A 27104-nucleotide genomic window follows, 5' to 3' on the forward strand; every position below is an offset into this window, starting at 1 on the left:
ATATTTTCATCAAGAGAAATGCCAAGCTATTTGAACTACCAAAACAACCCTTTACATTTAAATGTATGCTAATACAAGAAGTACAGGTGACTTCTTCATAAAGCTTTGACTATATATTGTAAATGGCACACAGAATCATGCACACAAGGACAAAATCATCAGCGAATTTAAAAAGCAAACGGCCAAACCCATTTACATGAAAATTTATGTGGATTACATACCACAAAATAATAAGCAGCCATAAATTGCAATTGATAGCTTTAAATGCACTTTCTTATTCTTATTCTTTCTTATTTCAAGGCCATGATTTGTCAAATGGCCTGTGTTTGTCATTGTTGATAAATCTCAACCGATTCATTGCCGGTATGTTTAGTAGTCCTTTAGCACGCATATCAAGCCCAGACACCACAAACCATTTCCCTCACTCACTCGGCTTCTCTGCAATTATCATACAATACATAGTGACATAACTTCTCTCTCGTGTATGTCAGTCATCCACAAATTGCTGTATTTGTCAAGTATAACTCGTGCGTAGACTAGGTTCATAATGGTATTTTTGTATGTTTTGAAAGTCAAATACACTCCTCCAGTAAGCCTATAATTTAGTAAACATCCTTCTGATGCCTCACAGCCGTTGCAGACTGGAGAAGCATCTGAAACAATATAGCATATCACTTAGATCTGTATTAGGCAGTTCTTTTAATCAAATGATGCAAACCAAGTTGTGTCAAATTAATTCAAAGAATCTCTTTCAGAGTAGAAGCTTATGATGATCATTTGATTTTTTGATAATCGTTATTCTTATCAGCCTGGCTTATGAATATTAATTATTAAGTGATATAATGCTCACCCTGTAGTCCTAGATATAGGTGCTGGTTGTATTAGGAATACTGCTATTGCTACTCATTGTGTTCATCGCCAATGCAGTCGGTCGACAGAAACTTCTGCTTAGTTTTACACTCGTCATTTTATTCTCGTGCCAAATCCATTTCACCATACAATACCTAAACATTTAAAAAAAATGTATAATATTTGCTAGCACACCTCTGTCTGTCATAACCCATAACCCACCATCAGATTAAATTAAAGATGTGAGAGATGTCTGCCTGTGATTAGTCCTGGCAGCCAGGCACAACCTCCGCCAACGCCGTAATGCTTTTTTCAGCCACGAAGGTAAACATTATTATCAGCTTTTCATCTTTAAAAAGCCGCTGAATGTGAGACACATTGCTGTGTCCTCTGTCACGCCCTGCTCATTTGGCACGGTGTCATTCTTTTTCCCCGCAATTAATGAGAGCAAAAGAAAACAAAGCAGCGGGGTCTATTGAATTATTTGATTAAGTAGCTGCAGCTAATGGAGTTTCAGGATTTAAGAGCAAATGATGTATTGCAGATGACTCATCAAGGCGTTTAATTTGCCCACTTACCCATTTATGCATCGTCTCATTCATATGGCCATGCATCTTCATTTCATCTTTGAACAGCAGGTTATTCGGGGGCTTGGAACGGCGTGAAACAGCGGAGGATGGTCAGTGCATCCCAAGGGAATTGATTTCTTCATTGCGCTGCCTTTCTCTCGCTTTTGCTCTCTTTCTTATTAGTGGTTAGGCCACTGTAAAACAGTGTCTGTGAGAAGTACAAAGGGCTCGGGATACAGTTGAGCTGCCTGTGAAATCCTTTCAGAAACCACATGCTTGTTTATTGCTTCTGAGCTTAAAGGATTCATGGCTGGGGCACATAATCAGTATTCTAATCAAGGCATTAAACCAGCGTTTTCTCTCGCACACAGCTGTTTTCCTCAAAAAAAAAAAACATGCAGCTTTCTTAAATCGCACTCCATCACATGGACTTGAATCGTGACATATATGGCAGAGGTCATGCGACTGATTGAAGTCCTTCCTTACAGCGTTCATAAGGTCATTCGCTTAAGTTTTATTTAGATCTGCATGATTAGAGGGGAGGCTTAAAGAGATGTTCGGTTCTTACGTGGTGATTGCGGAGTTCGAAGGCTCTTTGATTCACATGCGTCAGGCGGTAAATTGCACAGTTTTTATGCCTCCGCCGCATGTTTTCTCAGATCAATCGGGAGGCTGGATGGATAAACTAAACCATAAAAGGCTTCACATATGAGCGTAATCTATTTCGAAGTGAGTCATTTATCAGCGCGTTTCACCTTTGAGGGACGTTACTCTCTTCTTACAGCCGCCACAGACAACTGTCAGGGTTGGAGGTACATCAAGAGACATCAAGAGACTGCTTTTCATAAAATGGCCTCCTCATTCTCCTGCTGGGTCGAACGTACTCAAATATTAATCAAGTTCAGCACGCATGTTGATGCGTTACAGCCTCCGTGAATATAAGCACTGTACTTACACCCCTCCGCATATTCCTAGCACATAGACGCTGCCGAAAGCAGCCTCAGGCAACCCTCTAGCATCCAATACCAAGCACAAATACAGAGAGGCTCAAAAAGTGATACATTGGACACGCACACAAAGGAAACTAGCTGGCAACCTTGAGCCATGCCTCACCCACTTCTCATCATAGCAAGTTTCCCTAATTCTCAGACATCTCCTGGTTCAGTCCGAATGGCAATGGATGAATAATTCAAGTGATGCATAAGAAACACATCGACAGCTGCACGTGTTTCGCAGGGGCTGTTATAGCTGCTGTCTGGCACGGGGACCTACTTAGTACCATCCAGCAATCAAAAACCACAAATTTTCACTGCTGTTTTGTAAACAGCCTTTTCTACTTACTTGACTGGGTTTGTTTTGCAATAATCTCCACATCGCCTACTTGTAAAATGATTATGATGACTTATATTTGCATTGATGGACTATACAGGACTATATGAATTTATGCATTATGGTAGTGCTTTCATTTTTAAGGTTCATTCTTTTCGTGTGTTTATTAGGTTTTAGTTTTTTTTTTAAATTGCATTTATTGGTAGTATAAGTACATGACCAATAAATATTACGTTAGTTCACACATTCTGTATCTTGAACTAACAATGAATAATTTTTTTGTGTCATTTATTATAAATGCATGGCCATGAAATATTCATATGGGTCAGCACTAAAGCTATTGCAATATTATATATAGGCCTATGATTTATTACAGTAGCAATTTACAGTACATTTTAACATTTTTGTTTCATTAAACCAATTTTGTTTTTATATTTAGTTATTATTTTACAAAAACCTTATTATTTAAGAACTGTGTGCAGAGCAAGGTTAAGCTTATGAGAAACAGCTGTGGCATATACGTGGCCACACATCTGATGATATTTTGCCATATTTTCATTCAATTTTAACAGATAACGTCCAACTTCATTTCATTTATGCAGCTGACAGGCTCTGGTGATGTGTGGGTATCAAACATTGGCTCCAAATGCATTTACTGTAGCTGCTGTCGGAATTGCTCTTAGAACTCAGATCTGCACATCTGTCAGTCTCCCAGCGCTGCGGCATGAAGCCCAGAATTGTCCTTGTCGTTAAGACCTGATTAATATTTTTCCCCCGGTGCTCGGCCAGAGTGCTCAATAACACAGTGTTTCCAGCATCAGCGCTCCGTGTCAGGCTGCACCTTTCCTCTCTTTATCATAGTCACATTGTTCCATTATGGTTGATGGGTTGCATATTGAAGGTGGAAGGTTTTCCTTTTTCCTCCAAAAAAATGGATCTCATCAATGAAGACTACAGAGAATCAAGAATTATATAAACAAAACACAATTTTATTAAGGTAAGTGATTGCAAACCATTTGTTTAGCTACATTTAAATAATAAGAAAATATTGAAACCAAAGTAGTTTATTTAAATGTAGCTAAAATAAATAGATTGCAACCACATACCTTTAAAATTTCATGAATTGAAATATTCTTATCAAATCATTTCAGGGCAAGTAATGAATAAAAAAAAAATATATATATATATCTTTTTTTTATTTTCATATATCTTTTTCTTTTGCTTTTACTGCTCCTAAATGTTCTAGTCTAGTGGTGGTTATGTAGCCTCGCTTCTTTCCCATCACATATTTCATAACTGTTTGAGTACCTAAGGTGTCCACCCACAGCCGAATTTCCCCACAGTCTTGTAAAAGTGAACTATGTAGGGTAACTAAGCAAAGACATCTAGTTGTAGAACAGCTGTGAAGAGATTTACTGAAGGAAAGCAGAAGTTTTGTAGGACATGAGTAGTACTGCGGTAAGGAGTCCGATTTTTATATGAAAAACTGTTTTTATATGCAATAAATGCAATGTTATTTATTTTTATCTAATTTCCAGCATATAAACAATGATTTGCAGCCTTCAAAATCTATCTTCAAAAAAATTCTACATCAACATATTTAATAGTAGTGTAGTGTACAATAACAAATAATATCATGGCTTATGATCCAGTCAATCCTGATGGACAAAATCCAGCCCAATCCTACATTATTGTAAACTGAAAATAAACTGAAATACATCATATTACATAAGGTAATTGTTTTGTGAATATGTTACACATGGGTTGTAGTGTTTTCAGATTTTAGAACTTAACAAATCATTACGCCTCTGTTGTTTCTGGATAAACACTTGTAATGAGCACAATTTAGATCTCAATGACACAGGAATCCTCTCTTCTGACAAGCATGGCCAAGATAACAGCAGGATGACTTGGGGATTATTTTCAGATTCAATGAGAGGTTTAGACTAAATCCACACTCTGACATGCCTGACATGGTTAACGGACAGCCAAAGAGAGCTTAAGTGATGGAGAAAACAGGACAGAGACCGAGAAAAAAGAGAAATCGTGTGCAGCAGTTCAGTTGAGGAGAAGGCTAGCCTCAGGACTGCCTGTTCAAATGAGTGTTTACACACCAAACGAACTCTAGTAATTTTGTCCTCCACACGTTTATTCAGATATTATCCACATGCTGAATGATAAAGGAATAGATAAGTATGAGTTTTTAACCCCTTCCGTACGTCACATCAGGCACATTTTGCATTGTTATTTAAACTCCACGTCATTGAGCTGAAGTCAGAAAAAGATGGATTTGTCCATTGATATCAACACCAGTCAATAAAAACATACCAAAAAGTGGTACTATGCTCCAGAGTTCATGTCCTCAGATAGAGGTTAGATAGTACTGTGCGCGCCAATTTTGATTGTAGACAGACAAACCGATATACAACTAAATACTATATTACTGCCGTTTCACCTCTGTTAATGCACTGAGCATACATATTGGATTCTGAAATCCAGTTTGCTGTGCTTCCTCTGAGATTCCAAGTCAGAATTCTGACTTGAGGGGGCATTTCAGTTAAAAGTTTCATACTGAGAACTTAGAATTTCCAAGTACAAATGGAATATACCCTGTGCAACTTGTGATTATCCAATGGGACACACTCACAGCATAATCTTGTAAAAATGGAAGCGGTTTTATTTACACGTTTTGAACATTTAAATATTTTGCACATCAACATTTCTATTCCATAATACCTATGTGTGACAGTTTAATTGACACATCTATTTGATAAATAAGTGATTAAAAAGTAGAATGCCCTAGGGATATGCATCTCCATAACGAAGGTCGATGCGAAACGCATGTCAGTGCATAGATAGCGATACGATGCACTGAAGATAAATATGAAGCAGCTAATGATGTGATACGAATCCCCCCGTTATGATGTAGTGCAATCCGATTCAATTAATTCTAACAATGCAATATGATAAAAAAAAAAAACGAAACAAAAGAAACATGATGCTATAATTAATTTCTTTGGTTCAGACAGACAGCAAATCAAGAAAAACCTAACACTTATGACTTCCAACGTCTCTGTAGTGTTTCATATTTATATTCACTTAGCAGCTGTGGTGATGAGATGCGAATCGGTGAGTTTTAGAATCCCTAGAATACACATACTTATACACATGGAAGTAGTTTCATGAGCAACTTCAACTCTCGACTGACTTGTAGTTAACGCAGTGGCCCTGCAGTGGTGGTACGTGCAGCAGTAGTAGTCATTTAGGTTGTCCACTTTTTGTACTCCTCTCTGAACCATCAAAATGTAACACTTTACACTTTAACCAGATTATATGTCGTATTTAATTAATAATTTAAATATACTTGCACTGCAAATTTTCTTTAACTTATCTTAATTTTAGGACACAATTTTGCGGAACACGCATCTAAATGATGGGATCATTGTGCTCCAAAGTGATATTAGAGATGCTTTTGTTTATTTAGTGTGCATTGAGGACACCAAGCTTTGACATTTCTGAAACCTGGGTCTTCTCTGGTGCACACTTTTCCTGTCACATGATCTGATGTAGCCAAGACCACACAAGTGTGGGTATCGGGACAGGCCTAGGTTCTGTCCACTTCACATATGATCTTTTTTGTGCGGTTTTGGATTGTCTCTTCTTCAGATGTCCCACCCACGGAGCGTTGGCTAAACTTCTGATGCATATGGCACACAAAAGTGGAAACATAGGTCATTGTAGGACTGGTTTAATTATACAGGATTTCCAGGAGACATGTTTCGTCTGGAAACAAATTTGCAGTTACAGCAAACTTCATTGCGAAAAAGAAAACCGACAAGCACTTATCAGCATCAACTAAACGCTGGATTATCAAAAGTATGTGAAATATTTACATTTCGCAGCATAGAATCTTTAACCGGTCTGATATTGTGGCGATATTTTCACACCCTGAAACATGGTTCTAAAGGAAATAAACTGTTTTGGTTTTTTGGCATGTCGGTCAAATTAACTCATGGGCGGACCTTGGCCAATGCAGTGTATTCCAACTCAAGACTATTTTTTTGGATCGAAGAAGATTTGTAAATGCGCCCTCTACTGTATAATAGTCAAGAAAGAAATGGCCAGAATAGGTTGTCAATAGTGTGAAAGCGTTGTCATAAAGCCTTGTAAATGGTGGACAAAGAATTAAATGGCACTCTGCATCCGGTAGTCTGTATAAAGATTTCAGCTGTGCTTCATTTGAAATCCTTCCGGTAGCATTTCATTTTGCTCTGTGTGGTTATTGTCAGCTCAGAAGTGCTCAAGGATAAAGCCGCTCTTCAGCGTATCCCGTGGAGGCCAGCACTGAAGGACTCCTCAGAGATGCGAAGCCTCCTAAACAGGCGGGTGACAATTAGCAAGCGAGAGGAGAAGGTCCTGTTGAGTGTTTTGCTGTTGCTGTCTCCATGGCTGAGGAGCCAGCCTACGTGTGCGGCCTGTGGAGAAACCGCAGAGATTGTGGTGACCACGGTCCCTCTGTGCAGGCTGCACCATGGCTGTTTTATTCTCATTTGTATTCTGCTTTGAGAAGCCCTCTTTGCCGCCAGGTCAGATATCCCTGCCCATTAACAAATGACAGGAGGAGTTAACTTGACTGACATGTTTATTGTTCTCGGGATGGTCCGGCCTAATGAGGCCCGTCGGCCAAGGGTGCCGAGATTACGCTGGCATTAGAGGACACGTCCAAAGAGGTTCAGCCGTCCTGTGTCATTTAAACACTCTAACTGCATGCTTGTCCCGCTTGATGCCACTTTACCTCTGGAACTGTTTACCTAGACAATGATAGCTTGTGAATGATTCGTGGTCTCGGCCACTAATCATTACGTGAGGGTTGATACTCCTGTTTGCACTAATGCTACACCTGATAAAGCACTGCTTTGATGAACTGCACCAATTAACGGACAGAGAGCTGAATTACTCAGACGGCATTCTGACTTTCCAAGCGCAAAGCAGCTGTCTTTTGCGAATTGTGTGGAAAATTGTAATTGTGTGTCGGCTTACAAGTTTGTTTTACAAGTGTTAGGAAAGTACATGACCGAGATTTTAACTTGGCCACTGATAGACTGATATTTAGAGCGAGGAAAAGGTAATGAATTTGAGGTTTGGGTTAAGATGAAACATGCAATAAAGTGAGGACTCTCTTAAACCAACACACACACACACGCAAAACTTGGTCAAGCCAAAATGCTACAGCCCAAATTTTTTTTTTATAATGTAGTTCATTGATGACTTGATACAATGGCTCGAATACACCTTTTCTGTAGTGAGCACGTTTTTAATTAATGAGGTTGCATGAGTGTTTTTAAAGTACAAAATGCCAGGTTAACTGTGCTTATATCATAATTAAGAAAAAAGGATTTATATAGAAATACATTTTTAGTTTATTTTTGAGGGGAAAAAAAATTACAAGAGTTATATCACGGTTTATTAAAAATGTAGAAAAATGTCAATTAACAACTTGATTAATTTTAACTGATTTCTATATTATTACATTTTAATTATTATTTATTGTTGTCATGACATATCAACAATTTAGCAGTCATTACTCCAGTCTCCAGTGTCGCAGGATCCTTCTGAAATCATTTTAATATGCCGATTTGGTTCACCCCAAAATGAAAATTTAGTAATTTATTACTCGCCCTCATTTCATCCCAAATGTGGCAGTACCCTTGTTGTCTATGCAGGGTCAGAAAACTCTCTGATATCAACAAAAACATTATATTAATTTGTGATCTGAAAATGAACAAAAAGTCTGGAACAATAAGGAGGGGCAAGTAATTGCCAGAATGTTTATTTTTGGATGAACTATCCCTTTAAGAAACATTTTTTATTAATAATAATGTTACAATTTCCAGACTTTCCTCTGGTTTCTTGTTTACTGCTTAGAGATATAAAGCTGATAGCCAAAGTTTTAATTCCCTTCAGTTTTGCCATACTGTACACCGTGGAACGAAACGAACACTCCCTCACAATGTAGTGTGAAAGTTTCACTGCCGCCTCCAAGATTGAGGATTGGTTGAAAAGGTTACACATTGGAACTTCCAAGCATTTAGCATCAGTTTTAAGATATTTTTCCATCCTTCCTTTTATGTACTTATTGCCAATCTGTTTGTTTTCCTGCAGTATTATTATTATTATTATTATTATTATTATATACTTCAGCGCATAAAAACATACGGTACTTTTTGATGTTTGTCCAAGATAGCCAGGGATATATCTGGATACACCATATGTTTTCAAAACTCAATGCTTTTCCACACATGTTCTTTTCCCCCCTTTTAAGAGTGCTTCTCAAACATATCCTGGGGACTCCCAATTACAGAACATTTTGTTTGTCTCCCTCATATGCCGCAAGTCTTGCAGTCTCTACTAATGAGCTGATGCGCTGAATCAGGTAAGTTAAAAGAGGGAGACATACATAACATGCAGTGGGTACGAGGCCCCAGGACAGGTTTGAGAAGCACGGTTTTAAAAAAAATACTTTTGCTTCTTTCATTCTATGGCAAGCGCATAGCTACTCTCCTGTAGTCAGAGGGCAGAGGCTCTATGATTTCGTGGCAAGATTTTGGAGTAGAAGTGATTAATGAGGGTCTTAATTGGTGCAAGTGTGTTTTCTTAGTCCTAGTGCGTGCCTTAGCTCGACCCTGAACTGTAGTAAACCTTGAGGGTGGCCAGAACACAGGCTTTAGCTGTAACAAAGGGGAAGGCAATAATTATTCTGCAAGTGCTAGGCTTTTCTTCAGTTTTTTTTAACGTCAAAGAACAAGATCCAACCCTTGTGATCCTGGGAATAGATGGAGCTCCCTGTCAGTGAATAACATTGTGAATGACCTTGATTCGATATAATTAACAAAACCTTTCCTGCGTATAGATTGCAAATGCAAATATCAAATAATTTATGGCTTAAAAGAAAAGTGTTTTATGAGTATGATAACTGTAATGATTAAAGCTGCTGCCTCTAACTTTCTTTTTGTGTGCGTGTTCAAAATTTATTCAATGTATATAATTCATTTGGCTTGTCCTGAATCATTACGGTGAATCTGCAATAAGTGTTTATATTCAGACTATTTAGACTGGTAGCCTAGTACCTGCACGATTCGTCACAGACATTCGTCATAGCAGTTCTGTTTTATTAAATCTCTTTATTTATTAGTATACCTAAAAATGTTAAATATGATATACATCTAAGATGGATTGGGGGTGAGTAAAATATGACACTTTTTCTTTTAGATGAACACAGTTTTTTTTTTTTTTTCTTCCTGGCTATTCCAAGTTTTCATTCAGCTGTTGCCAGAAGTCAATTATTTAGGATATATTTTTGTTACAAAAACCCTTGGAAGAACCAGGATACCTTTTTAAAAAACAGTGTTCGTCTGAAAGAGGAAAGTCATATACACCTAGGATGACTTGGGGGTGAGTAAAATATGCTGTAATATTCATTTTTGAATGAACCATTCCTTTAATGGCTAGAGCGCCAAAAGTTATGGACTGCAGCTTTAAGTCTAATAAATAAAATGTCTGAAAAAAAAAAAAAAAAAAAAAAAAAAAAAAATGTAGGCTGCATCAAATACCACATTATTGTACTGTCATATTGTCCTACGCGTGCTGTTCATTTTTAAATATTGCCAATAATGGTATATTGCGTTGCCCCTAATTTACATGAGGATGATATTAATAATTTAACTGAATTTAAATTTTTGTATTTTATCTAGTTATTTGGCCTCGACAGTAAAAGAAAAATGTCCAACATCCGGCTCCTATGGATGGATATGTTCGAATGGATACCTCACGAACAAGAACTGAGATGGACCCATTTATGCTTAATATATACGCATGACTGAGGCATTTTAATTGTTATTTTTGATTGCCAGCGGCAATCCCGGGGCCTTAAACTATAAAAAGCCTGCAGCCTTGCACTAAAGTGGATATTTGAATTTTAAGTGAGTTTGTACAGGTCATTAAACAGAACAAGCTCTTCTGTCTTTTTAAAGACCAGCTCTGATGTGTCCAGTCACACTGAGAGATAAGCAATTAAACCATGCATTTAAAAATGTGTTTACTCACTCTCGTGTCATTCCAAAGTCTTCCAGTATTTAAAACCCTTTTTTTTTTTTTTTTTTTTTTTTTTTTTGGCATGGAACAACATTTTCAAAAATAGCAACGTTTCGAAAAGCCATCCCTACAAATCAGTACACTATAAGTTTTCTGAAGATGATATACAATAGATTTAAATGAAGAGCAGCAAACGTATCCCCTCCAGTGATAAGTTAACTGCTATTCAGATTAATGTATTTTAAATCTATCTTTAACATGCTGCTTGTCTAAAGTGAAGAAACCGCTTTCTGTAGTACACATGGATTATTTTATTGCCAAAGGTGAAAAGCTGTTGGCTGTGGTTGTTCTTTCAAAGCTACCAATAGGTAATAAGTATCTACCATTTATGACATGTCACTTGTGTTTAGCAAATCGATTCCATAGACCGAGGCCCCATTCACGTTATAGATTTCCTGTCATTTCAGTGACTGATGTAGAAGGATCTGATTTATTTCCCATTCTTCTGCCTGCATCTTGGGCGACATTACAAACTAATTCAACGCTTTCCTAAATAAGAGATGACTCTGCGTTTTCCGTAATCCATTTTCATTCTCTACGCTGCACCATCTAACGCGGAAACGAGAATGGAATAGCAGCAGGCTGTTAATTTTGAGTTAACGCCGCTGAAGCGATGGCCGGCCGCAACAACCAGCCGTGCTTTTATTAATCGCAAAGCTACTCAGTCGTGGCCTCAGCTGAGCCACATTTTTGTTTATCAAGCATGTCCCCAAACAACATGCAGGCCTTTTTAGCGTAGCGATAGGTGGTCGAAAAAGATTACACATCCTTTGCACGTGTCCGGGTTTGTGCTCATTTCTCGTGTACGAAAGTGTGCGTACACGCTGCTACTTTGTCGAGTTCTTCTCTCAAGGAGAATAGCTGAACGCTCACACGACGGAAAACAGCAGGTGGTGCTTGTTCGGGAAAATGCAGGCTCAAATTATGGCGACTCGCAACATGAAAAATATGGCGTGGAGACCACCTGCTTCTCTCAGCGTCAGGACAATGGAAACAGTGATTTATGAATAGTCTTTACTTATTTGGAGGCCCGAAACGAGGGCAGAAGCGTTGATGTCATTGTGCGGTGGGAGAGACATTATGAATTATGTTATGCGTCTTCGCTTTTCTGCAAAGCCAACTGGGTCATGTCATCCAAAACCAGAATGTTCCAGGAGCGGAATTTACTTGATGGAAGATGCAAGCTTGGAGGTCCTTAACCACACCGCTGACTGCTCATAAAATATTAATAAAGACTCCTGTTTTGCAGCCTGCCAATCATCTCATGTAATGGTTGTCAGCTGGAGGTGCATGTAGCACAACGCTGTGAAAATGCCAAGACGAGCACTTTGTATAAATCGTCTAAATTGCTTGAAAATGTCATGGGCTGCTGGAACTCAAATGTTGAATAAAGTTATTTAAAAGAATAGAGGGATATTGTTGCTCTGACTTTCTTGTGAGTATCAAAGAGTTATGAGAAAGGGAGACCTGGGGCAGCTGAAACATTTTTAACGGTTTCCTTCATAACGCACTGCTACAAATCTAGCTGGTCTCTTTCGGTGAAAGAAACCGTAGCTGTGAGCCGTAGCCATTAATAGATTTGTAATAATAAGAAAGACCAGATCCTAAAATTGAAATTAATAGAAGTCAGAGTGTTACAGTTGTAACAGTGATTGCTGGTAATTATATTAACACACACTATCTGAAATAAGAGCAGACCTCGAAGTAATATCATTCCTTTAATACCTATTTAATATCCCGTAATCATCCTAATTTTCTTTTGGCTGTAAGGAAGGTTTTATGTATTTAAAGCAGAAGACATGGGAATATGTGAATTTTAATATTTTGAAATAACACCATTGAAAAAAATAAATAAAGGTGATCTTTACATATTCAGTAGTATCATTATTATGTTTAAGATATTTATTAACAAAATGAACAGCAGTAACATGCTAGCATAACCAAATGTATGCTATTTACTAGATGCCATATCAACACTATAGTACATTAAAGAGAAAGTGTTTTTAAATATTGCTGAATATTTATTTGAGCATAGTAAATTCTCCAAAGTTATATCTTATTAGTTTAGGTAGTTTATTAATGACTAGAAGAACTCTAGCTGGTTATAAATTCCAGCTGCGCAGATAGGGAACGTTTTAACGCTGCATTAAAATGTGCCTCTCTATTTTTAGAACTATACTATTCTATTACATTAGCAATATAATTTACTTGAGAGACCACAAGAAACGGGTGAATAAAGACTACATGGTTAACGTTCAGAAATTAAAATTTTTCACAATGTAAAGCATTTTGGCTCATTAATTTAATCTTTTGCTCTATGAGAGCTGTTTTTAAACTCCATTTAAAATTTTTGGGAAATATTTACATATCACCCTAAGCTTTATAAATATTACATTTACTTGTGGCTTATTTATTCATTCATTTATTATAAATTCAATGCAATACCACTTATTATAAACAAATGATTCTGATTGTTTAAACAATGTCCTGCAAATCATCATCGTGTACTCCCTCCCTTTGCAGTACCATCGTTCTGGGGCCTTGTCAATTCAGCATGGAATCTGTGTTCTGTGGGGAAGAGACAGTCTCCAGTCAACATTGAGACGAGCCATATGATATTTGATCCCTTCTTGACACCACTGAGGCTCAACACTGGTGGACGAAAGGTAAACCGTGTCTTATGTGTTGTCTGCATGGCTACAGTATCAGCGCGGTGAGAAAAGTAAACATTGTTTCTAGTTGTCTACTGTCAAAGTGCTATGATCAACTGTGAAAATGCTACTTTACTGAAAAAAAATGCACCTAGGTCGGTGGTTATGCTAGATTCAGAACGTGAATTAGGAAAGTAAATTATGGTTGTTAGTGTGAATTACTATTTTCCAGTGCTTTTTCCCAGTAGCTGATATCCTGCAGTGTGTCATGCAAAACAGCATTTTTATTATTATTATTATTATGCATGCAGCTTTGACATCATATCATTCGAGATGGTTTAAAATGAACTAGTTACTACATTGGAAGAAACCATTTTCACTCAAAAATTGCTACTAAACTTCACAGGCGTTAACAACTACACACTTTGAATTAAACATGCCTTTATTTGTTAGAAAACAAAAAATCTATGGACGCATTATGCATCAACTAACCACATAAAAGCGCCATCATTTGTTTGTCAATAGAGAGGGGATGGCATGTTTTGCATATTAATAAATCCTCTCTTCAAACGCATCAGCAGTGGGTAACTGAGGTCGTGCATGTGGCAGCACTAGAGGCAGAGATTCATACTCGTACAGATCAATGACTAGAGAAAGGAAAGATAATAATCCACTGCATGCTAATTTGGCCAAAGCACTCTTGACATACCAAGTCTTTATGAAATAATTTATTGCGTTCATTATTTGTCATTTAAAAAGAATAGCAATTCACATTGAAACTATTTAACGTCCTAAGCTTAAAAAAAAATTAAAAAGTTAATTGCCGTTTTTAGTGGCACATTTAATAGCATTTAATAGATTCCATCAGCATGAAAAGAGTTGCATGGGTTGAAATTATTTATTTAATTTTTTATTTTTTTCTCCGATAGTTTCAAGCCAAGAAATCGCCTGTCCTCTAATTTCGTGCAACATATTAAAATTATCGGATTGTTTTCTCCACAAGTATATTTCGGTTTCGGTCGTACTGAACTGTAGTCGTCAGTGAGTTTGTTTGAAGTCACACCGTATGTGTTTGAGTTTCCGTTAGAGTGGAGTTTACATTGCCAGGCTCTCCACAGCATGATAAATGGACTAATGAATAGTTAAAGGAAATTAAAATGACCTCAGAATAGAAAACCAATTAATCAAGCGCAGACATGCATCAAGGTTATGTGCTTTGGATTGAGGGAATCACAGTTATTAAATTGTCTGTATTAATTGAATATTTGCTCTGCTGTAGATGAGCCGCAATTACTTGAAGAGCTTTTAATGAATTTAATCGCTCTGACAAGGGAGGAAGATGACAGTATCGTGTCCCTTATTGAAGTCTCCAATCAGCAAAGTGGAGAATTTGAGACATGAATATGAAAAGATGCCACATGGAAATATTTTCTCCCAACGTCATTAGCTTTGGGGCGCAGTAGATATGAGATGGGACTAATTACCGAAACGAATCAGGCCACATGCCGTTTAGCATAGCATAGATGTAGTGTAGAACACAGTGTAGTACATTGTCTCGCTATGTGTCACCTTCCTTTGTCAGTGTTGGTAAAACGGCACAGAATCCCACACAGAGACAAACAATGACAGATACGATCTGCACACAGATTTTATTCAGTTACATGAATATCATATTAGATTACTCACCGAGTCAGCCTTGTCATTGCGATTTCATTAGCTTGGGTGGTTGACAGTGTGAGATACATTCCCTGAATAAACCGATGGCATCAGTTCGGATATCAGCCAGCTTAAACAGACTGATGTTTGAACTTGGGGACAACACAACACAGACAACATGTATGCGGTGGAGACCCATCTGTGCAAAGATTATCTTTTTTCCAAATGCTTTGTTTCTTGAGGGAACGTCTGTAAATCTGTTACTGGTAGTAATGGTAATGTAGATTCAGCCGGTCATTACCATCTGATTACGTAAGAGTGATCAAGACCTTAAGGCGAAGCATGTTTTGATCTCCCTGTTAGGGTTTGTTTTGCAATTAGAATTGGATGACTGTACATTGTTCTACTTTTTATATGGCTACATACTTATGCAACTACATTGGCGTGGGAAATTGATTTTGAATTAGAACAAGCCAGGGTTTCCCAAGGGTGTGTGAGGGAACCGCAGGGGATTCATTGAGTTAAAGTTTAAAGAAATCATAAGAAATGTAAAAAATCAAGTAAATAGAACTTCACTTTTAATTGAAATAAACGGCTATGGTTGTTATTTTGGTCTACAGGACTGCATGTTACAGATTATAATGGAAAAATATGAAAACTATTATAATTATTATTGTGCTGTAAAATTATTGGAATATTCCAATCTAAGGGGAAATATTTTGTGTTAAAGGGACAGATTTTCTAAACGGGGCAAATTAGAGTTAGAGGGCAATTCCTTAAAAGGGCAGATGGGAGGGGGAAATATTGTGGGTCGTTTACTAAAAATGCACACATTATATAAATAAATGTCTGTCGTTTTTAATGACCAGCACAATCCACCAAGAGCAGCTGGTGTTAAATTATAGCGCAAATACCAGTAATTGTACTGTACGTGTAAAACGTTAGTAAATTGTATTGTGTGATTTTCTTTTTATACTGTCCCACTATCAATGCTGGACTGGATAGGGAAACTCCTAAAAAGCATATTCAACAAATCCTGGCACGAAAATAGCCGTATCCACACCTTTTCAGCGCTAATACTTCATTCCGCATAAGTAAATCCTGACAGGACTTGACACCAAAAGATGGTTTGTGCTGTCACAAGCTGTTAGTGAATCTCTAGTTTGGATTTCAAAAAGTTTGGAAATCCCAGAGCTGGAATATTAATTGGAATAATTTATAGAAATGATGAATATTTATAGCATTTTAAGGCGGGTAAAGGAATGGTTAATCCAAAAATTAAATGTTGTTTACTCACTTTCATGACAGACGTATGACTTCGGAGGAACACATAAGAGTATTTTGAGGGGGTTGGGGGAGGAGTTTTTTTTATTTTTTTTATTTTTTTTTTATTTTAGGTGCGTATGATGAAAGACAGACAGTGAGATTCCAATGCTGTTTGAACCTCAGTGCTCTACAAAATACCTGTTCCACAGAAGAAAATCATAGCAGCCACCGTTTAAAATATCTGATTGCTCAGTGGAGCCATGTAATAAGAGGTGATGGCAGTGCCAGTTAGATATAATATTCTGTTCGTTTGAGTTCAAGGATCAGTGATGTCATTTTTTCTGTAATCTGGCCAGCGGGAGAAGGAGATTGAAACCGTTTAACATGCAAGATGCATGTATGACCAGATGGGGAGTTCTGCTGCCACGGGGAGAGAACGCTCCTCTTGCAGCACTGAATCAGTATAATTACACAGGGAACACGGTGGAACGAGAAACATGGAGCCATGGGATGACATCTGTAGTGATCTGTGGGAACACACTGTTGGGGGTGTCCTATTACATATTCGACCCCCTAGCTTTCGTTTCTCGCCCACGTGACTTCCATGTTGGCTTTGTACCTGCTTCGGCTCTTTTCGCCCGTTTGTCGCAAATGTTTGCATACTAAATCGTTTCTGTACCCTTGTTGCTGGCGGTTTATATTTCATGAACTGCGAACAGCGAACGCCATGCCAAGTCGCTCCTAGACAACAATTTACATCCGTTGTAATTCTGCAACTCCGCAGAACACTCCGCTTAGAGGCATGACTGCTTCATTTCCTTCACGAAGTTATCGTGTTGGCAGACCCTGGGGAACATTAGCATAAAATACGGAGTCAAATATTTTTGAATAAAAGTGCAAATGTAAAATATTTATTAGAGAAAGCGCTTTCAAAACGCGCCTCAACGTACACGTGCGTACATAAAGCTCAACTATGTGTTTCACGGCGAACGTAATAAACCACAAAGGACACAGATGTTTATTGCTGAGGGTGAAACGCCTCGTGATTATGAGAATTGATTTAGTTATGCAAATTACTGATTCAAATTAATTAGACTCAAGTTTGTGTTGGCTGAACCTGCTAAGCTGTCACAGTATACAAAGCAGTTTGCGCATGAATATCTCAAAGGCTGCAATTATGTCTGTCTCGCCGCGGCCTCTTGCTTGTCAAGGCGCTGGATTTAATTACTGCTGGATGGCGAGAGCTCGAAGCCCTGATTCCGAGTTGAAATACGCAACCTAAGCCGCCGTTCGTGGCTCGTCCATCTGTGTGGGTGTATAAATTTGAATCATAAACATGGAGCTAAAAAGGATTAGGAAATAATTAGATTCAATCACTTGTGTCCGCAGGAAGGACTGTTTGTAGGGTCCAGGGGTTGCGAGGCAATCTCACTGTAGCACGAGTCGCTGGAAAATGGGTCACACGGAAAAAAGAAATGGATCAGCAGTCTCCTGTCCTCTATTCTCAGATCAAAGCCTGAGTGCTCCACCACAGCTGAGATTCTGAGTGCGCCTTCATGTTTGTGCAGATCCTACTCCAACATTATGATAGCAGGGTTTTATTGATATCTTCAGATCACTTTGTGGTTTTCGTTGTACCAAAGAACTACTACTGGGTGAAATCAATCGAATCTCAATTTCAAAGGGCTATATTGGAACGAAACAATCAAATGTATTATTTATAGAGGATAATGTTTTAGAATTGTGTTTGTTTTGTTTTGTTTAGTCTTGTCTTGGTTTTTGTTTTCTCTGGTTTTGTCCTGACTCTGTATGGTTTCGTGTTTTTTATGTTTTCCTTTCTTTTTGTTTGCTTTGTTGTTTGGTTTTGTTTTGAGTTGTGTAAAACCTGCTGAGCCGCCTAACTACATTGTTGTATTCTATTAACATCCATCCTGAACTGCAAACCACATGACTGGTTTAGAGCACTCCACTGTTGATGTGACTTTTTAGTCATATTTTTAGTATCACATAATTTTAAGGTGCAATAGAATGGATCGATGTAGTATTTTTAATTGTTCTCTGCATTTACGTTTCACAGTGCGACTCATTTCCGTAGTTCACACAGCACTGTATTTCAGCGCTTTCTCTCACAGTTATATAATTGGGTAATTATACTTTATATAAAATGTGGGCATTAGGGAGCCAGTATTAATATACAGGGCATATATGAATGCACAATCGCGTTTGTGTTTGACTTTCACTTTCGAGATTCGCACATACTGCGTTTATACTGTGGAGCATCGGTGCTTACCACACATTTTACAAGATCAGCGTCGGAGGTGCTCAGGATCTGTAAATCATTTGCCATTATCCACAGTCATCTCTTCTTACTCCATTTATGTGTTAAGTGAAATCTTATGTAATGTAACGGGCTATGTTAGAAACCAGCTAACCATGTCCCTTTTAGTTATTTTATCAAAACGCGATTCCATACCTTTCTGTATACAGATACCAACGCAGCTTTAAGTTCCTAATCCATTTTCAACTCAGTTTATCTGCTGTCTACTTTTGGAACAGGTTCGTTAGTGTGTCTATCATTAGGTTTTTTTTTTGCCAGAGCTAATGACTGAACTAGTGTGGTAGTGTAGTATGGAGATCAGGGCGGTTGGTTTCTAAAGATGTTGCTGTTTAAATGTACAAGACTATGAAAGATGCATGACCGTCCTCCCCCAGTAACACCTACATTTGTTCTCTTTCAGTCTTCTGTAAATCTGTATGTGCATTGCCTTAGTGACAGATTTCACTAAAAGAATTATGCAACTCATGTAACAGCACAAACACATACAAAAATCAGTGCTAGATGTAATTTGCTTGCCACAAAGTTCAGGTTCTGAGTACTATGTTGTGGAGGATGCAGCAGACTACAGTGATTTGGCATCAACCACAATTGAACATTACATTATCCTAAAAAAAAAACGATTAGAGATTTTCATTCGATTGCAAAGACATCTGAGTGCTGCAGTATCTTCGTTGCAGGTGTTCTTGTCTGTGAGACTTATAATGGTTGTACACTAATGGAATAGATATGTAAACATGCCGTGGACATCCTGCTGTGACTACACTAAATCCTTCATCTCAAGGATAATCTAGTTAAGACCTCCTCCTTGATCTTGTTTTAAAGATGCTAAGTCATTAAGAGCTAAACATCGGGAAACATCAGCAGTAATGCCTGCTGTCTGATTTTTCCATTATCCCTGGCCTTAAAAACACAATATATGGTGTTTAGATAGTTAACTTGTGGTCAGTTTGACAACAGTTTGAACATTTATATACTTATGGTCAATTTGGAACAGTTACCTGGTCAGTAATCAGATTTAAAAAAAGATTTTCTTACATGGTTATACATTTGGGCATGGTAATATGAATATCGTAAAAAAAATTTATGCACTTTTTATTTGGCCATTAAGTTTCCTAAAGACCATATCATTAGAGTACTCTCAATTAAGATGTTGTAAAAGCCTCTTGGATTTAAAGTAATTTAGCCAAAACTGCTTTAGGGTTGGTTAGTTTGGTTAATTTCCATGTATCAGTTCAAACTGTCATTTCAGTGAATTGATTTATGACTTGTTCAGCGTTTCTTTTTTCATATAAATGTTAAAAAAAGGTCATATAAAAAACCATTGCTGTTTTTATGCTTTAATATATCGGTGTGTGTAAATTATTCTTCGTGTTCATGTAGTTGTGTGGAAAATGATTAAGATACTGAAAATTATGTCATGCTGTATAGCTCTGTCCTAAATCACAATCATCTTAGCATGCTTAACCCAGTATTTGGAAAAAAGTGATCATTGAAATGTGTTTAATAATTGTTATGAAACTGGACTGGACTGATGATAATCTTACATCATGTAATACCGTCATAAAAAAAGCGAAGTAATCTGCTTGCTGCTCTCATTCGGCGCTGTATTTTTTTCAGACTAGCCCTGGCAATTTCTTATAGACATGGTAGCTGCTATAGATTAGCCATCAGATGTGATCAGCAGGGAAATGTAACATATGTTTTGCATGTTTATGTTTGCTAACAGTCTGACAATGGAAGAGAATGACATACATAACCGATAGTGACAAGGGGTAGCGCAGATAAGCTGTGAGTCAGTGGAGGGAATAGCGTGTTCTCACATTGACGCTAGCTACTAATAAGGTCAATGAACAACCTGATTTAAAATGAACACATTACACCAGTTTCGTATCGCAACAGTTAGCAGACAATTCAGAACTCTGTGTGTCTAAAGGGCCTCATTCATTCCTATTAGTTTTCTATAGACCATCCATCTATTTGTGCATTTTAGAAACCTGTATCATGGCTTATGATATAGGCTCCTGTGCAAGCTCATGTAAATAAGCCAGTGGTGTATTTTTCAGTATTTGCAATACGTATGGGTGAACTCTGCAGCATTTCACCCAAACAGACTCGGAGCACTAATGTATTTCACTAAGTGGACTGTATATTAAAACCATGCATTTGTTATCCGAATGCACATTATAATAATTACACAGAGATGTATTGTTCCATAAAACTCAAGTTGAAATTGGCGAACAATGGAGCGAAGCATTGTGGTGTTATCTGTGGAATTAATTTGAATGCAGTGTTTTATAAAATGGGGCCCTAATTTCATATGGTTAATTAGAATGTCTTAAAAAATGCATATAACCTAAAAAAAGAATCACGCAATGCTTCTTGCGGCATACGATTCAAAGCCATGCCTCAGATTAATCTTGTGTTTAGTCAAGTTGAACGTGGCTCATCATGTTTAATAATAAATCTAAAAGTAAAAATAGCTCATAGACTTTAGAACATTGTATATTTTGAACTACATCTGCAATCAGGAGCGATCATACTTGATGTAATGATACTTAAGTGTTATCGATCTTCACCTGCAGCCACTCGTAATGAAAATGTTAATGATGCAGCGGAGCGTTTGCTGAGGTTATAGTAACTTGCAATCATATCCCCATATCACTGATGTACAGAAAGTACATTAATTAACAAATCGTAAGCACAAAAGTAGATGACAACGCTATCAAGTGACAACAGAACAAGATGTGCAATGTATGTCTTTATTAGCTTGCTGAAGAGTCTTATGGTGACGCCTCTCTTGTCCGTTGATTGACACATGGGCAAGAGTCTTCTGGTCAGCTGTCAGGATGACTGATTGGTTCAGAACGCATAGAAGCCTGCTTGAAAATGAAGTCTCAGCATACAGTGCAGTGCACAAAACCACAGCTTTCAGACTTTCTATGAGAAGATCATTCGCAAAGAATGTATCGTTATTGTTTTAAGACCCAGTTCATTTCGATAAGATGAAAGTATCAGCACTTTAATTTTTTTCGTCAAACTTTATTTTATGGTCCAATTAGCACTACTAACAAACGTACAACTTTTGCCTCAAACTCTTAATATGCTGCTAGTTAGTAAGGTAGTGGTTAAGTTTAGGTATTGGGTGTAGAATATGGTCATGCAGAATTTGCATTTTATATGCTAATAAACAACTTGAACTGGTCCCTATACAAAAGTGTTTTAATTTAGTTTTATTTATTTTAATTAATCCTATATATAATATAATTTAATATAATATATTTTATTTGTACTGTATGGAACAACGGGTCTCAGACGAGTAATTTACAGAGAAATGTTTTCTATAAACAGTTTAGAATTCATACTGGCAGTCCACAGTCCAAACATTATTAAAAAGGAAATTAATGATTAGTTATATATTAAAGAGTTTCATGGAAACAGTTGCACTTTTTTCTTTAATTATTTATGTGGTCATTTACTTATAATTAGGGAAATCATGGGAAGTTTTAATTCATTCCCCTAAGGCTCTATTTACGTTAGTGTGTTTTCGTTTCAAAACGAATAAATTTTGCTACGGTTACGCCTATCATTTAAAGTACTCCAGCATTTTCCACCCTTGAATATGGAGACTTTTGAAAATGCTACAGACCCCGTTTTAATTTGAAAACGCTGGGGTTGCGTTTTAGTGTAAACTGAACAAAACAGAGACTTTGATGAAAACGATTGCATGGCTACCCACACGTTTTCATTCTAAAACGCTGATTTAAAATGATAATGCACTAATGTAAATGGGGCCTGAGATTTGCCCTTATTGTATTTTTAGGCATATTAATCTCCCTAGTTCAGTTTGGGCCTTCTATTGCTAGTAAACATGGTCCATAGCTTTTAATATTATCTCTATTTTCCATCCCTCTACAATATTGCCCCCAAAAAAAGGTTAATGCTGCACACAGGCTCTTAAAATTTGGGCTAATATCCCCATCTTTCCTACCTCAGTGTCTGTAAATGAAGAATTGTAAAAAAATGTTTTTTTTTATCTCTTTTACAATATCCTCCCATTGAAATATTAGTCGGAACAGCTGTTCTTTGCACTCACCCCTCAAAAATTCCTCTTTCTCTTTAGTTTCTACGCCTGTCATTTTGCTATCCAATATTTTTTGCCAAAGTCAGGCAACCGATGTATCAGTGTCTGAAATAGCCTCTTTACTTGTCAGTTGTGCCTTTTCCCTTTGTGTGCTTCGACAGTAGATTTAAAATCATCAAACACTTGCTTTTTTCGAACTTTTAAAAAATACATTCTGTTGCCTGTGAGTAACGTCTGTGAAAGATGACTATTAATACATAATTTCCATTCCATTTATGAAAATGTGGCAGTAGGAATCTTCTAAAGAAGCTCCTTGTAATTTTTCAATTATTGATTCAGCTCTAGAATTTGGAGAGATGCACTGAGGCAGAAGAGAGAGGTTGGATCGAGGTGTTTTGCCGACAGAGATTTGGATGCAAAATCCTGCCATTGGTGCCAGAAGAGCCGGTTTTAATGGTTTTCTCACACTGTCAGTCTGCCACACTCATATTTTGGCTCGCACTGTGCAGGTGAGCTGTATTGATCTCAAGAAGTATCGAGAGAGCACTATTTTCCAAAAACAATTAGCATATGCCTTCAACTAACCTCAAATTCCCTTGAAACCTTAAATATCTACAGAGATATGTGACCTTGTATTGAAGCCAGATATGCCCATGACATGTTTAGGTAAACTCATAACTCATGTATTTGATGAAACTGCTCTGTTCCCAGGTTCCATAACTGCAGGACTTTTATACATATCCCTGGCTCCTCTGTGCCAAAAGATCAATGCAGACCTTGATGAAGGTGCGCTCAATGGATTTCTTTGCTGTCATCTTCATCAAAGAATTCATCTCTCTTGGTGTAATGATGCTTAACCTAAAGTTCTTATCTTCGGTACCTTAATTTCTGTCTGGCCATTACAGGCAGGCAGTTACTTAATAAAATGCAAATGGATGAAGAGAGGAGTATAAATCATCTCCCTCTTGTTCCACATAGAATGATTATTATGCCTTCCTCATCATTATCATGGAGCGCACACTGGAAATGTCCTTTCAAATGGAATATTTTCTCTGCTTCAGGTGAACTTGAGTCTTTTTTCAGTATGATGTGTCTAAAGTTGTCTAATTGGATGTTTTAAGAAACTTAGAAAGACCGTGGGTTCATAAAAAGACTATGGATGTGTGTATTCAAGGCCTTTTTTCAGCTAAACACGACAGAATGTGACAGAAAATACTTTTTGTCAGAGGAAGCTATGCATTTGGTGTGGAAATCGAATGTGAGGTGATCTAAGGAATATATTTTTAGCTTTGCTTGGTTATATTACATGTCTGACAATCTTTACATTATTAATTACAGTAGTCTATAGTAAACTGCTAGTGGACAAACAGTACACTACGGTATGAGGTCAGACCTTTTTTCCATCAAGAAAGCCTCACATTTTTAACAAAACTATTGAGAATAACTCATTTGAATATTAATACTGAATGTCAATTGAGCACCAATCATCAGCATATTAAAATGATTTCTTTCAGAAATAACTAATAATATTATAAAAAACTGTCATACTTCACAGTTTGACTGTACTTTTGATCAGATAAATCCACCATTAATAATCATAACGAACATTATATTCATATTTTAAAATAAAAAAATACAAACCTTAAAAGGTAAAAAATAAAGTTTTTGGAAGTTATTGTGCCTTAAGTGTTTTTTAATCTATCGTTGTATAGTTATTTTAAATAAATTAAATAATAAAACTAAATTAAAACTAATATACAGACATTTTCCATTACGTAAAGACACTAAATCAGCGAAACAGTCTGCCAGAAGTGCTTGCTGGGTGAACAGGCGGTTAAGTGCTCCCCTGAGGTAAATAGTAGGGCCTCATATTCCACTGCTGTCTGTCAGGTATCGCCGTGATTCGGTTTTCTGTCAGTAATTCCATCTTGTGTTGATATCGAAACCACAGCTGCCTGTTAGAGCCGCCTTCCAGGTATCTTCCTACATACCATATCAATACCAATACACCATTACCAATGACAGGTGTCTCCTCAAGGACCTCATATTACCACAAGAAGCGAAATTACTGCATCAAGAATGCTTCCTCCTTTTTTTTTTTTTTTTTTTTGACAGTTTTGTGATACATTTAGTTTTAATGGGAAGTGTAGTGGTTAAAGCTCTGGATTGTAAGTCAAACGCTTAAATCCCAGGAGGAGTGAATCGCATTCTTGTGAACTGCTGAGTTTCACTGTCCCATCGAACCTCAGGCTACTTCAGGTGCGAACCGTGCGTGTTAAATGAGAAGTGGTGGCTGAAAGGCAAATATGTGAATAATTAACTTGCATGTAATTAGCGTTGCACCGTTTTACACGTTTTATGCATCGACTGATGTTTTGACAGTTCTTCGAAATAGACCGCTGAGAGCTGACAGGTTAAGAAACCTGTGCAATGCAGATCAACCATCGTACATGGGAGGGAAAAAAAGAGCTTGACAGGAGGTAAAAAAAAAAAATGCATGGCACAGCATTAACGATTGGAGAATTACGTCTGAAATATGAAACGCTTAAAGTTACAGTTGCCTGTGGCACAGTCTGCCAACCTACGCACGATTTCTTGTGAGTATATACAGACTGTTTAAGTACCTGTTGATTCCATGCTGACTCTCAGCTGGGTGCATTGCGGATTGAACTGGTGCAAATACTGACGTCAGCTATGATGTGTAACCCAGTTCTCATGGCGGTTCGTTTCGCATGAAGTAAAATTTAGTTTTAGGCTAATAGTGATTCATTGGTTGTGTTTTTGCCTTAATCAAACATCTATCTGGGTCAGTTTTTGTCACTCTGTGCTGTACAGGCAGGTGCCAGGTGCTGCGTCTGGGTGCACTAGGCACAACATTAAAGGGACACGAGCGCTTACCTGTCATGAGACTGCGTACTCTGCCCTTTACGCTTCACTTCCTGTGCGCAGCACTATCAACACATCAAATGGGTCTTCAACCTGCAGCAGTAGGTTTAGCGCAAGGCTCACTGGCAGTGAATGATCCACCTTCCTGTCACTTCACCAATTTGTTTTTTTTCCCCTCTCATCATATAACTTGTTTTGCTGTCTAAAAATGATTTTATTTCCGTGCCTTTATGCTGTTGTCCGTACTTGCAATACAGAAATGCAATATGATGAGCACTTGATTGATTTTCACCTTAGACATTTGGACATATTCAAACCTGATTTTAAAGGAAAATATCTGTTCAATACACAAACAGATTAAGATTAGTTAATGTGTGTGTGTGTGTGTGTGTGTGTGTGTGTGTGTGTGTGTGTGTGTATGTGAGAGACGGGGTTTAGAGAGACGGGTGTGCAAAAGGAAGCACATTATGGCTGATAGTCAGAGATATCAGTTTGGAAGATCCCACATCCGATTTTGAATGAAAAACAGCATTAGTCTGTGATATGAAACTTGTTTGAACATGACAGTGCAGACAGAGTGAGGAAAACTCCAGGCAGCAAAACAAGACTTGGACATTCATCATGTTGCACAGTTGTTTAGATGCAACTTGGAAGGGTTTTATTGCCAGCCAAACACAATGCTATCTGTTAGCTCGGATACCACGGGGGATCCAGGGAAGGGCAGTTATTTTGTATGTTCTGACAGCTGAGGTAAATGACTCCATTACTACCCCTAACACCAGCTGTACAGCACAACTTTCTGTTGCTTGACCCAGTCCACTGGAAAAAAGGATTGCTCTTGATTTTTACAGTGTCTTTGTTACAGTGTGATTATATACTTGTATGTAAAAATTAACATTCAAAAAGTTTACTTATTGGTTAATAATTGAACTGTAGATGCACATTTTTTGCATTTAACAATGTCATTGCAGTGTTACAAATTAAATACAATTTTGTATTTTTTATAAAATCAGTATGCATATTGTTTTCATTTTGTGATGTCTAACATCACTTGTAATTTGACAAAATAGTGTAACAACATAAGTGTAATCACAATTAATCGCATCCAAAATTAATAAAAAGAAAAAGTTACTTATGTGTACTGTGCATATTTACAACATATAATAACACATACATGCAGTATATATATATATATGAAAGTATTTTTATATATATATATATATATATATATACATTTATTTATATATATATATATATATATATATATACATACATTTATTTATATATATATATATATACAACATATTTTTCTTAAATATATACATGCG

At 37.2% G+C, this 27104-nt stretch overlaps 1 protein-coding gene across 1 annotated transcript in view; it reads left to right on the plus strand.

Annotated features, from left to right (window-relative positions):
* Positions 1–27104, plus strand: part of ca10a (carbonic anhydrase Xa) — a 122564-nt gene that overhangs the window by 39571 nt on the left and 55889 nt on the right. The window contains exon 4 of the mRNA XM_043253365.1: positions 13422–13564. Within this exon, the coding sequence (XP_043109300.1) occupies positions 13422–13564 (143 nt within the window). The remainder of the gene's footprint in view (positions 1–13421; positions 13565–27104) is intronic.

This window comes from Puntigrus tetrazona, chromosome 12 (genome assembly GCF_018831695.1).
Source record: "Puntigrus tetrazona isolate hp1 chromosome 12, ASM1883169v1, whole genome shotgun sequence".
Lineage (NCBI taxonomy): Eukaryota > Metazoa > Chordata > Actinopteri > Cypriniformes > Cyprinidae > Puntigrus > Puntigrus tetrazona.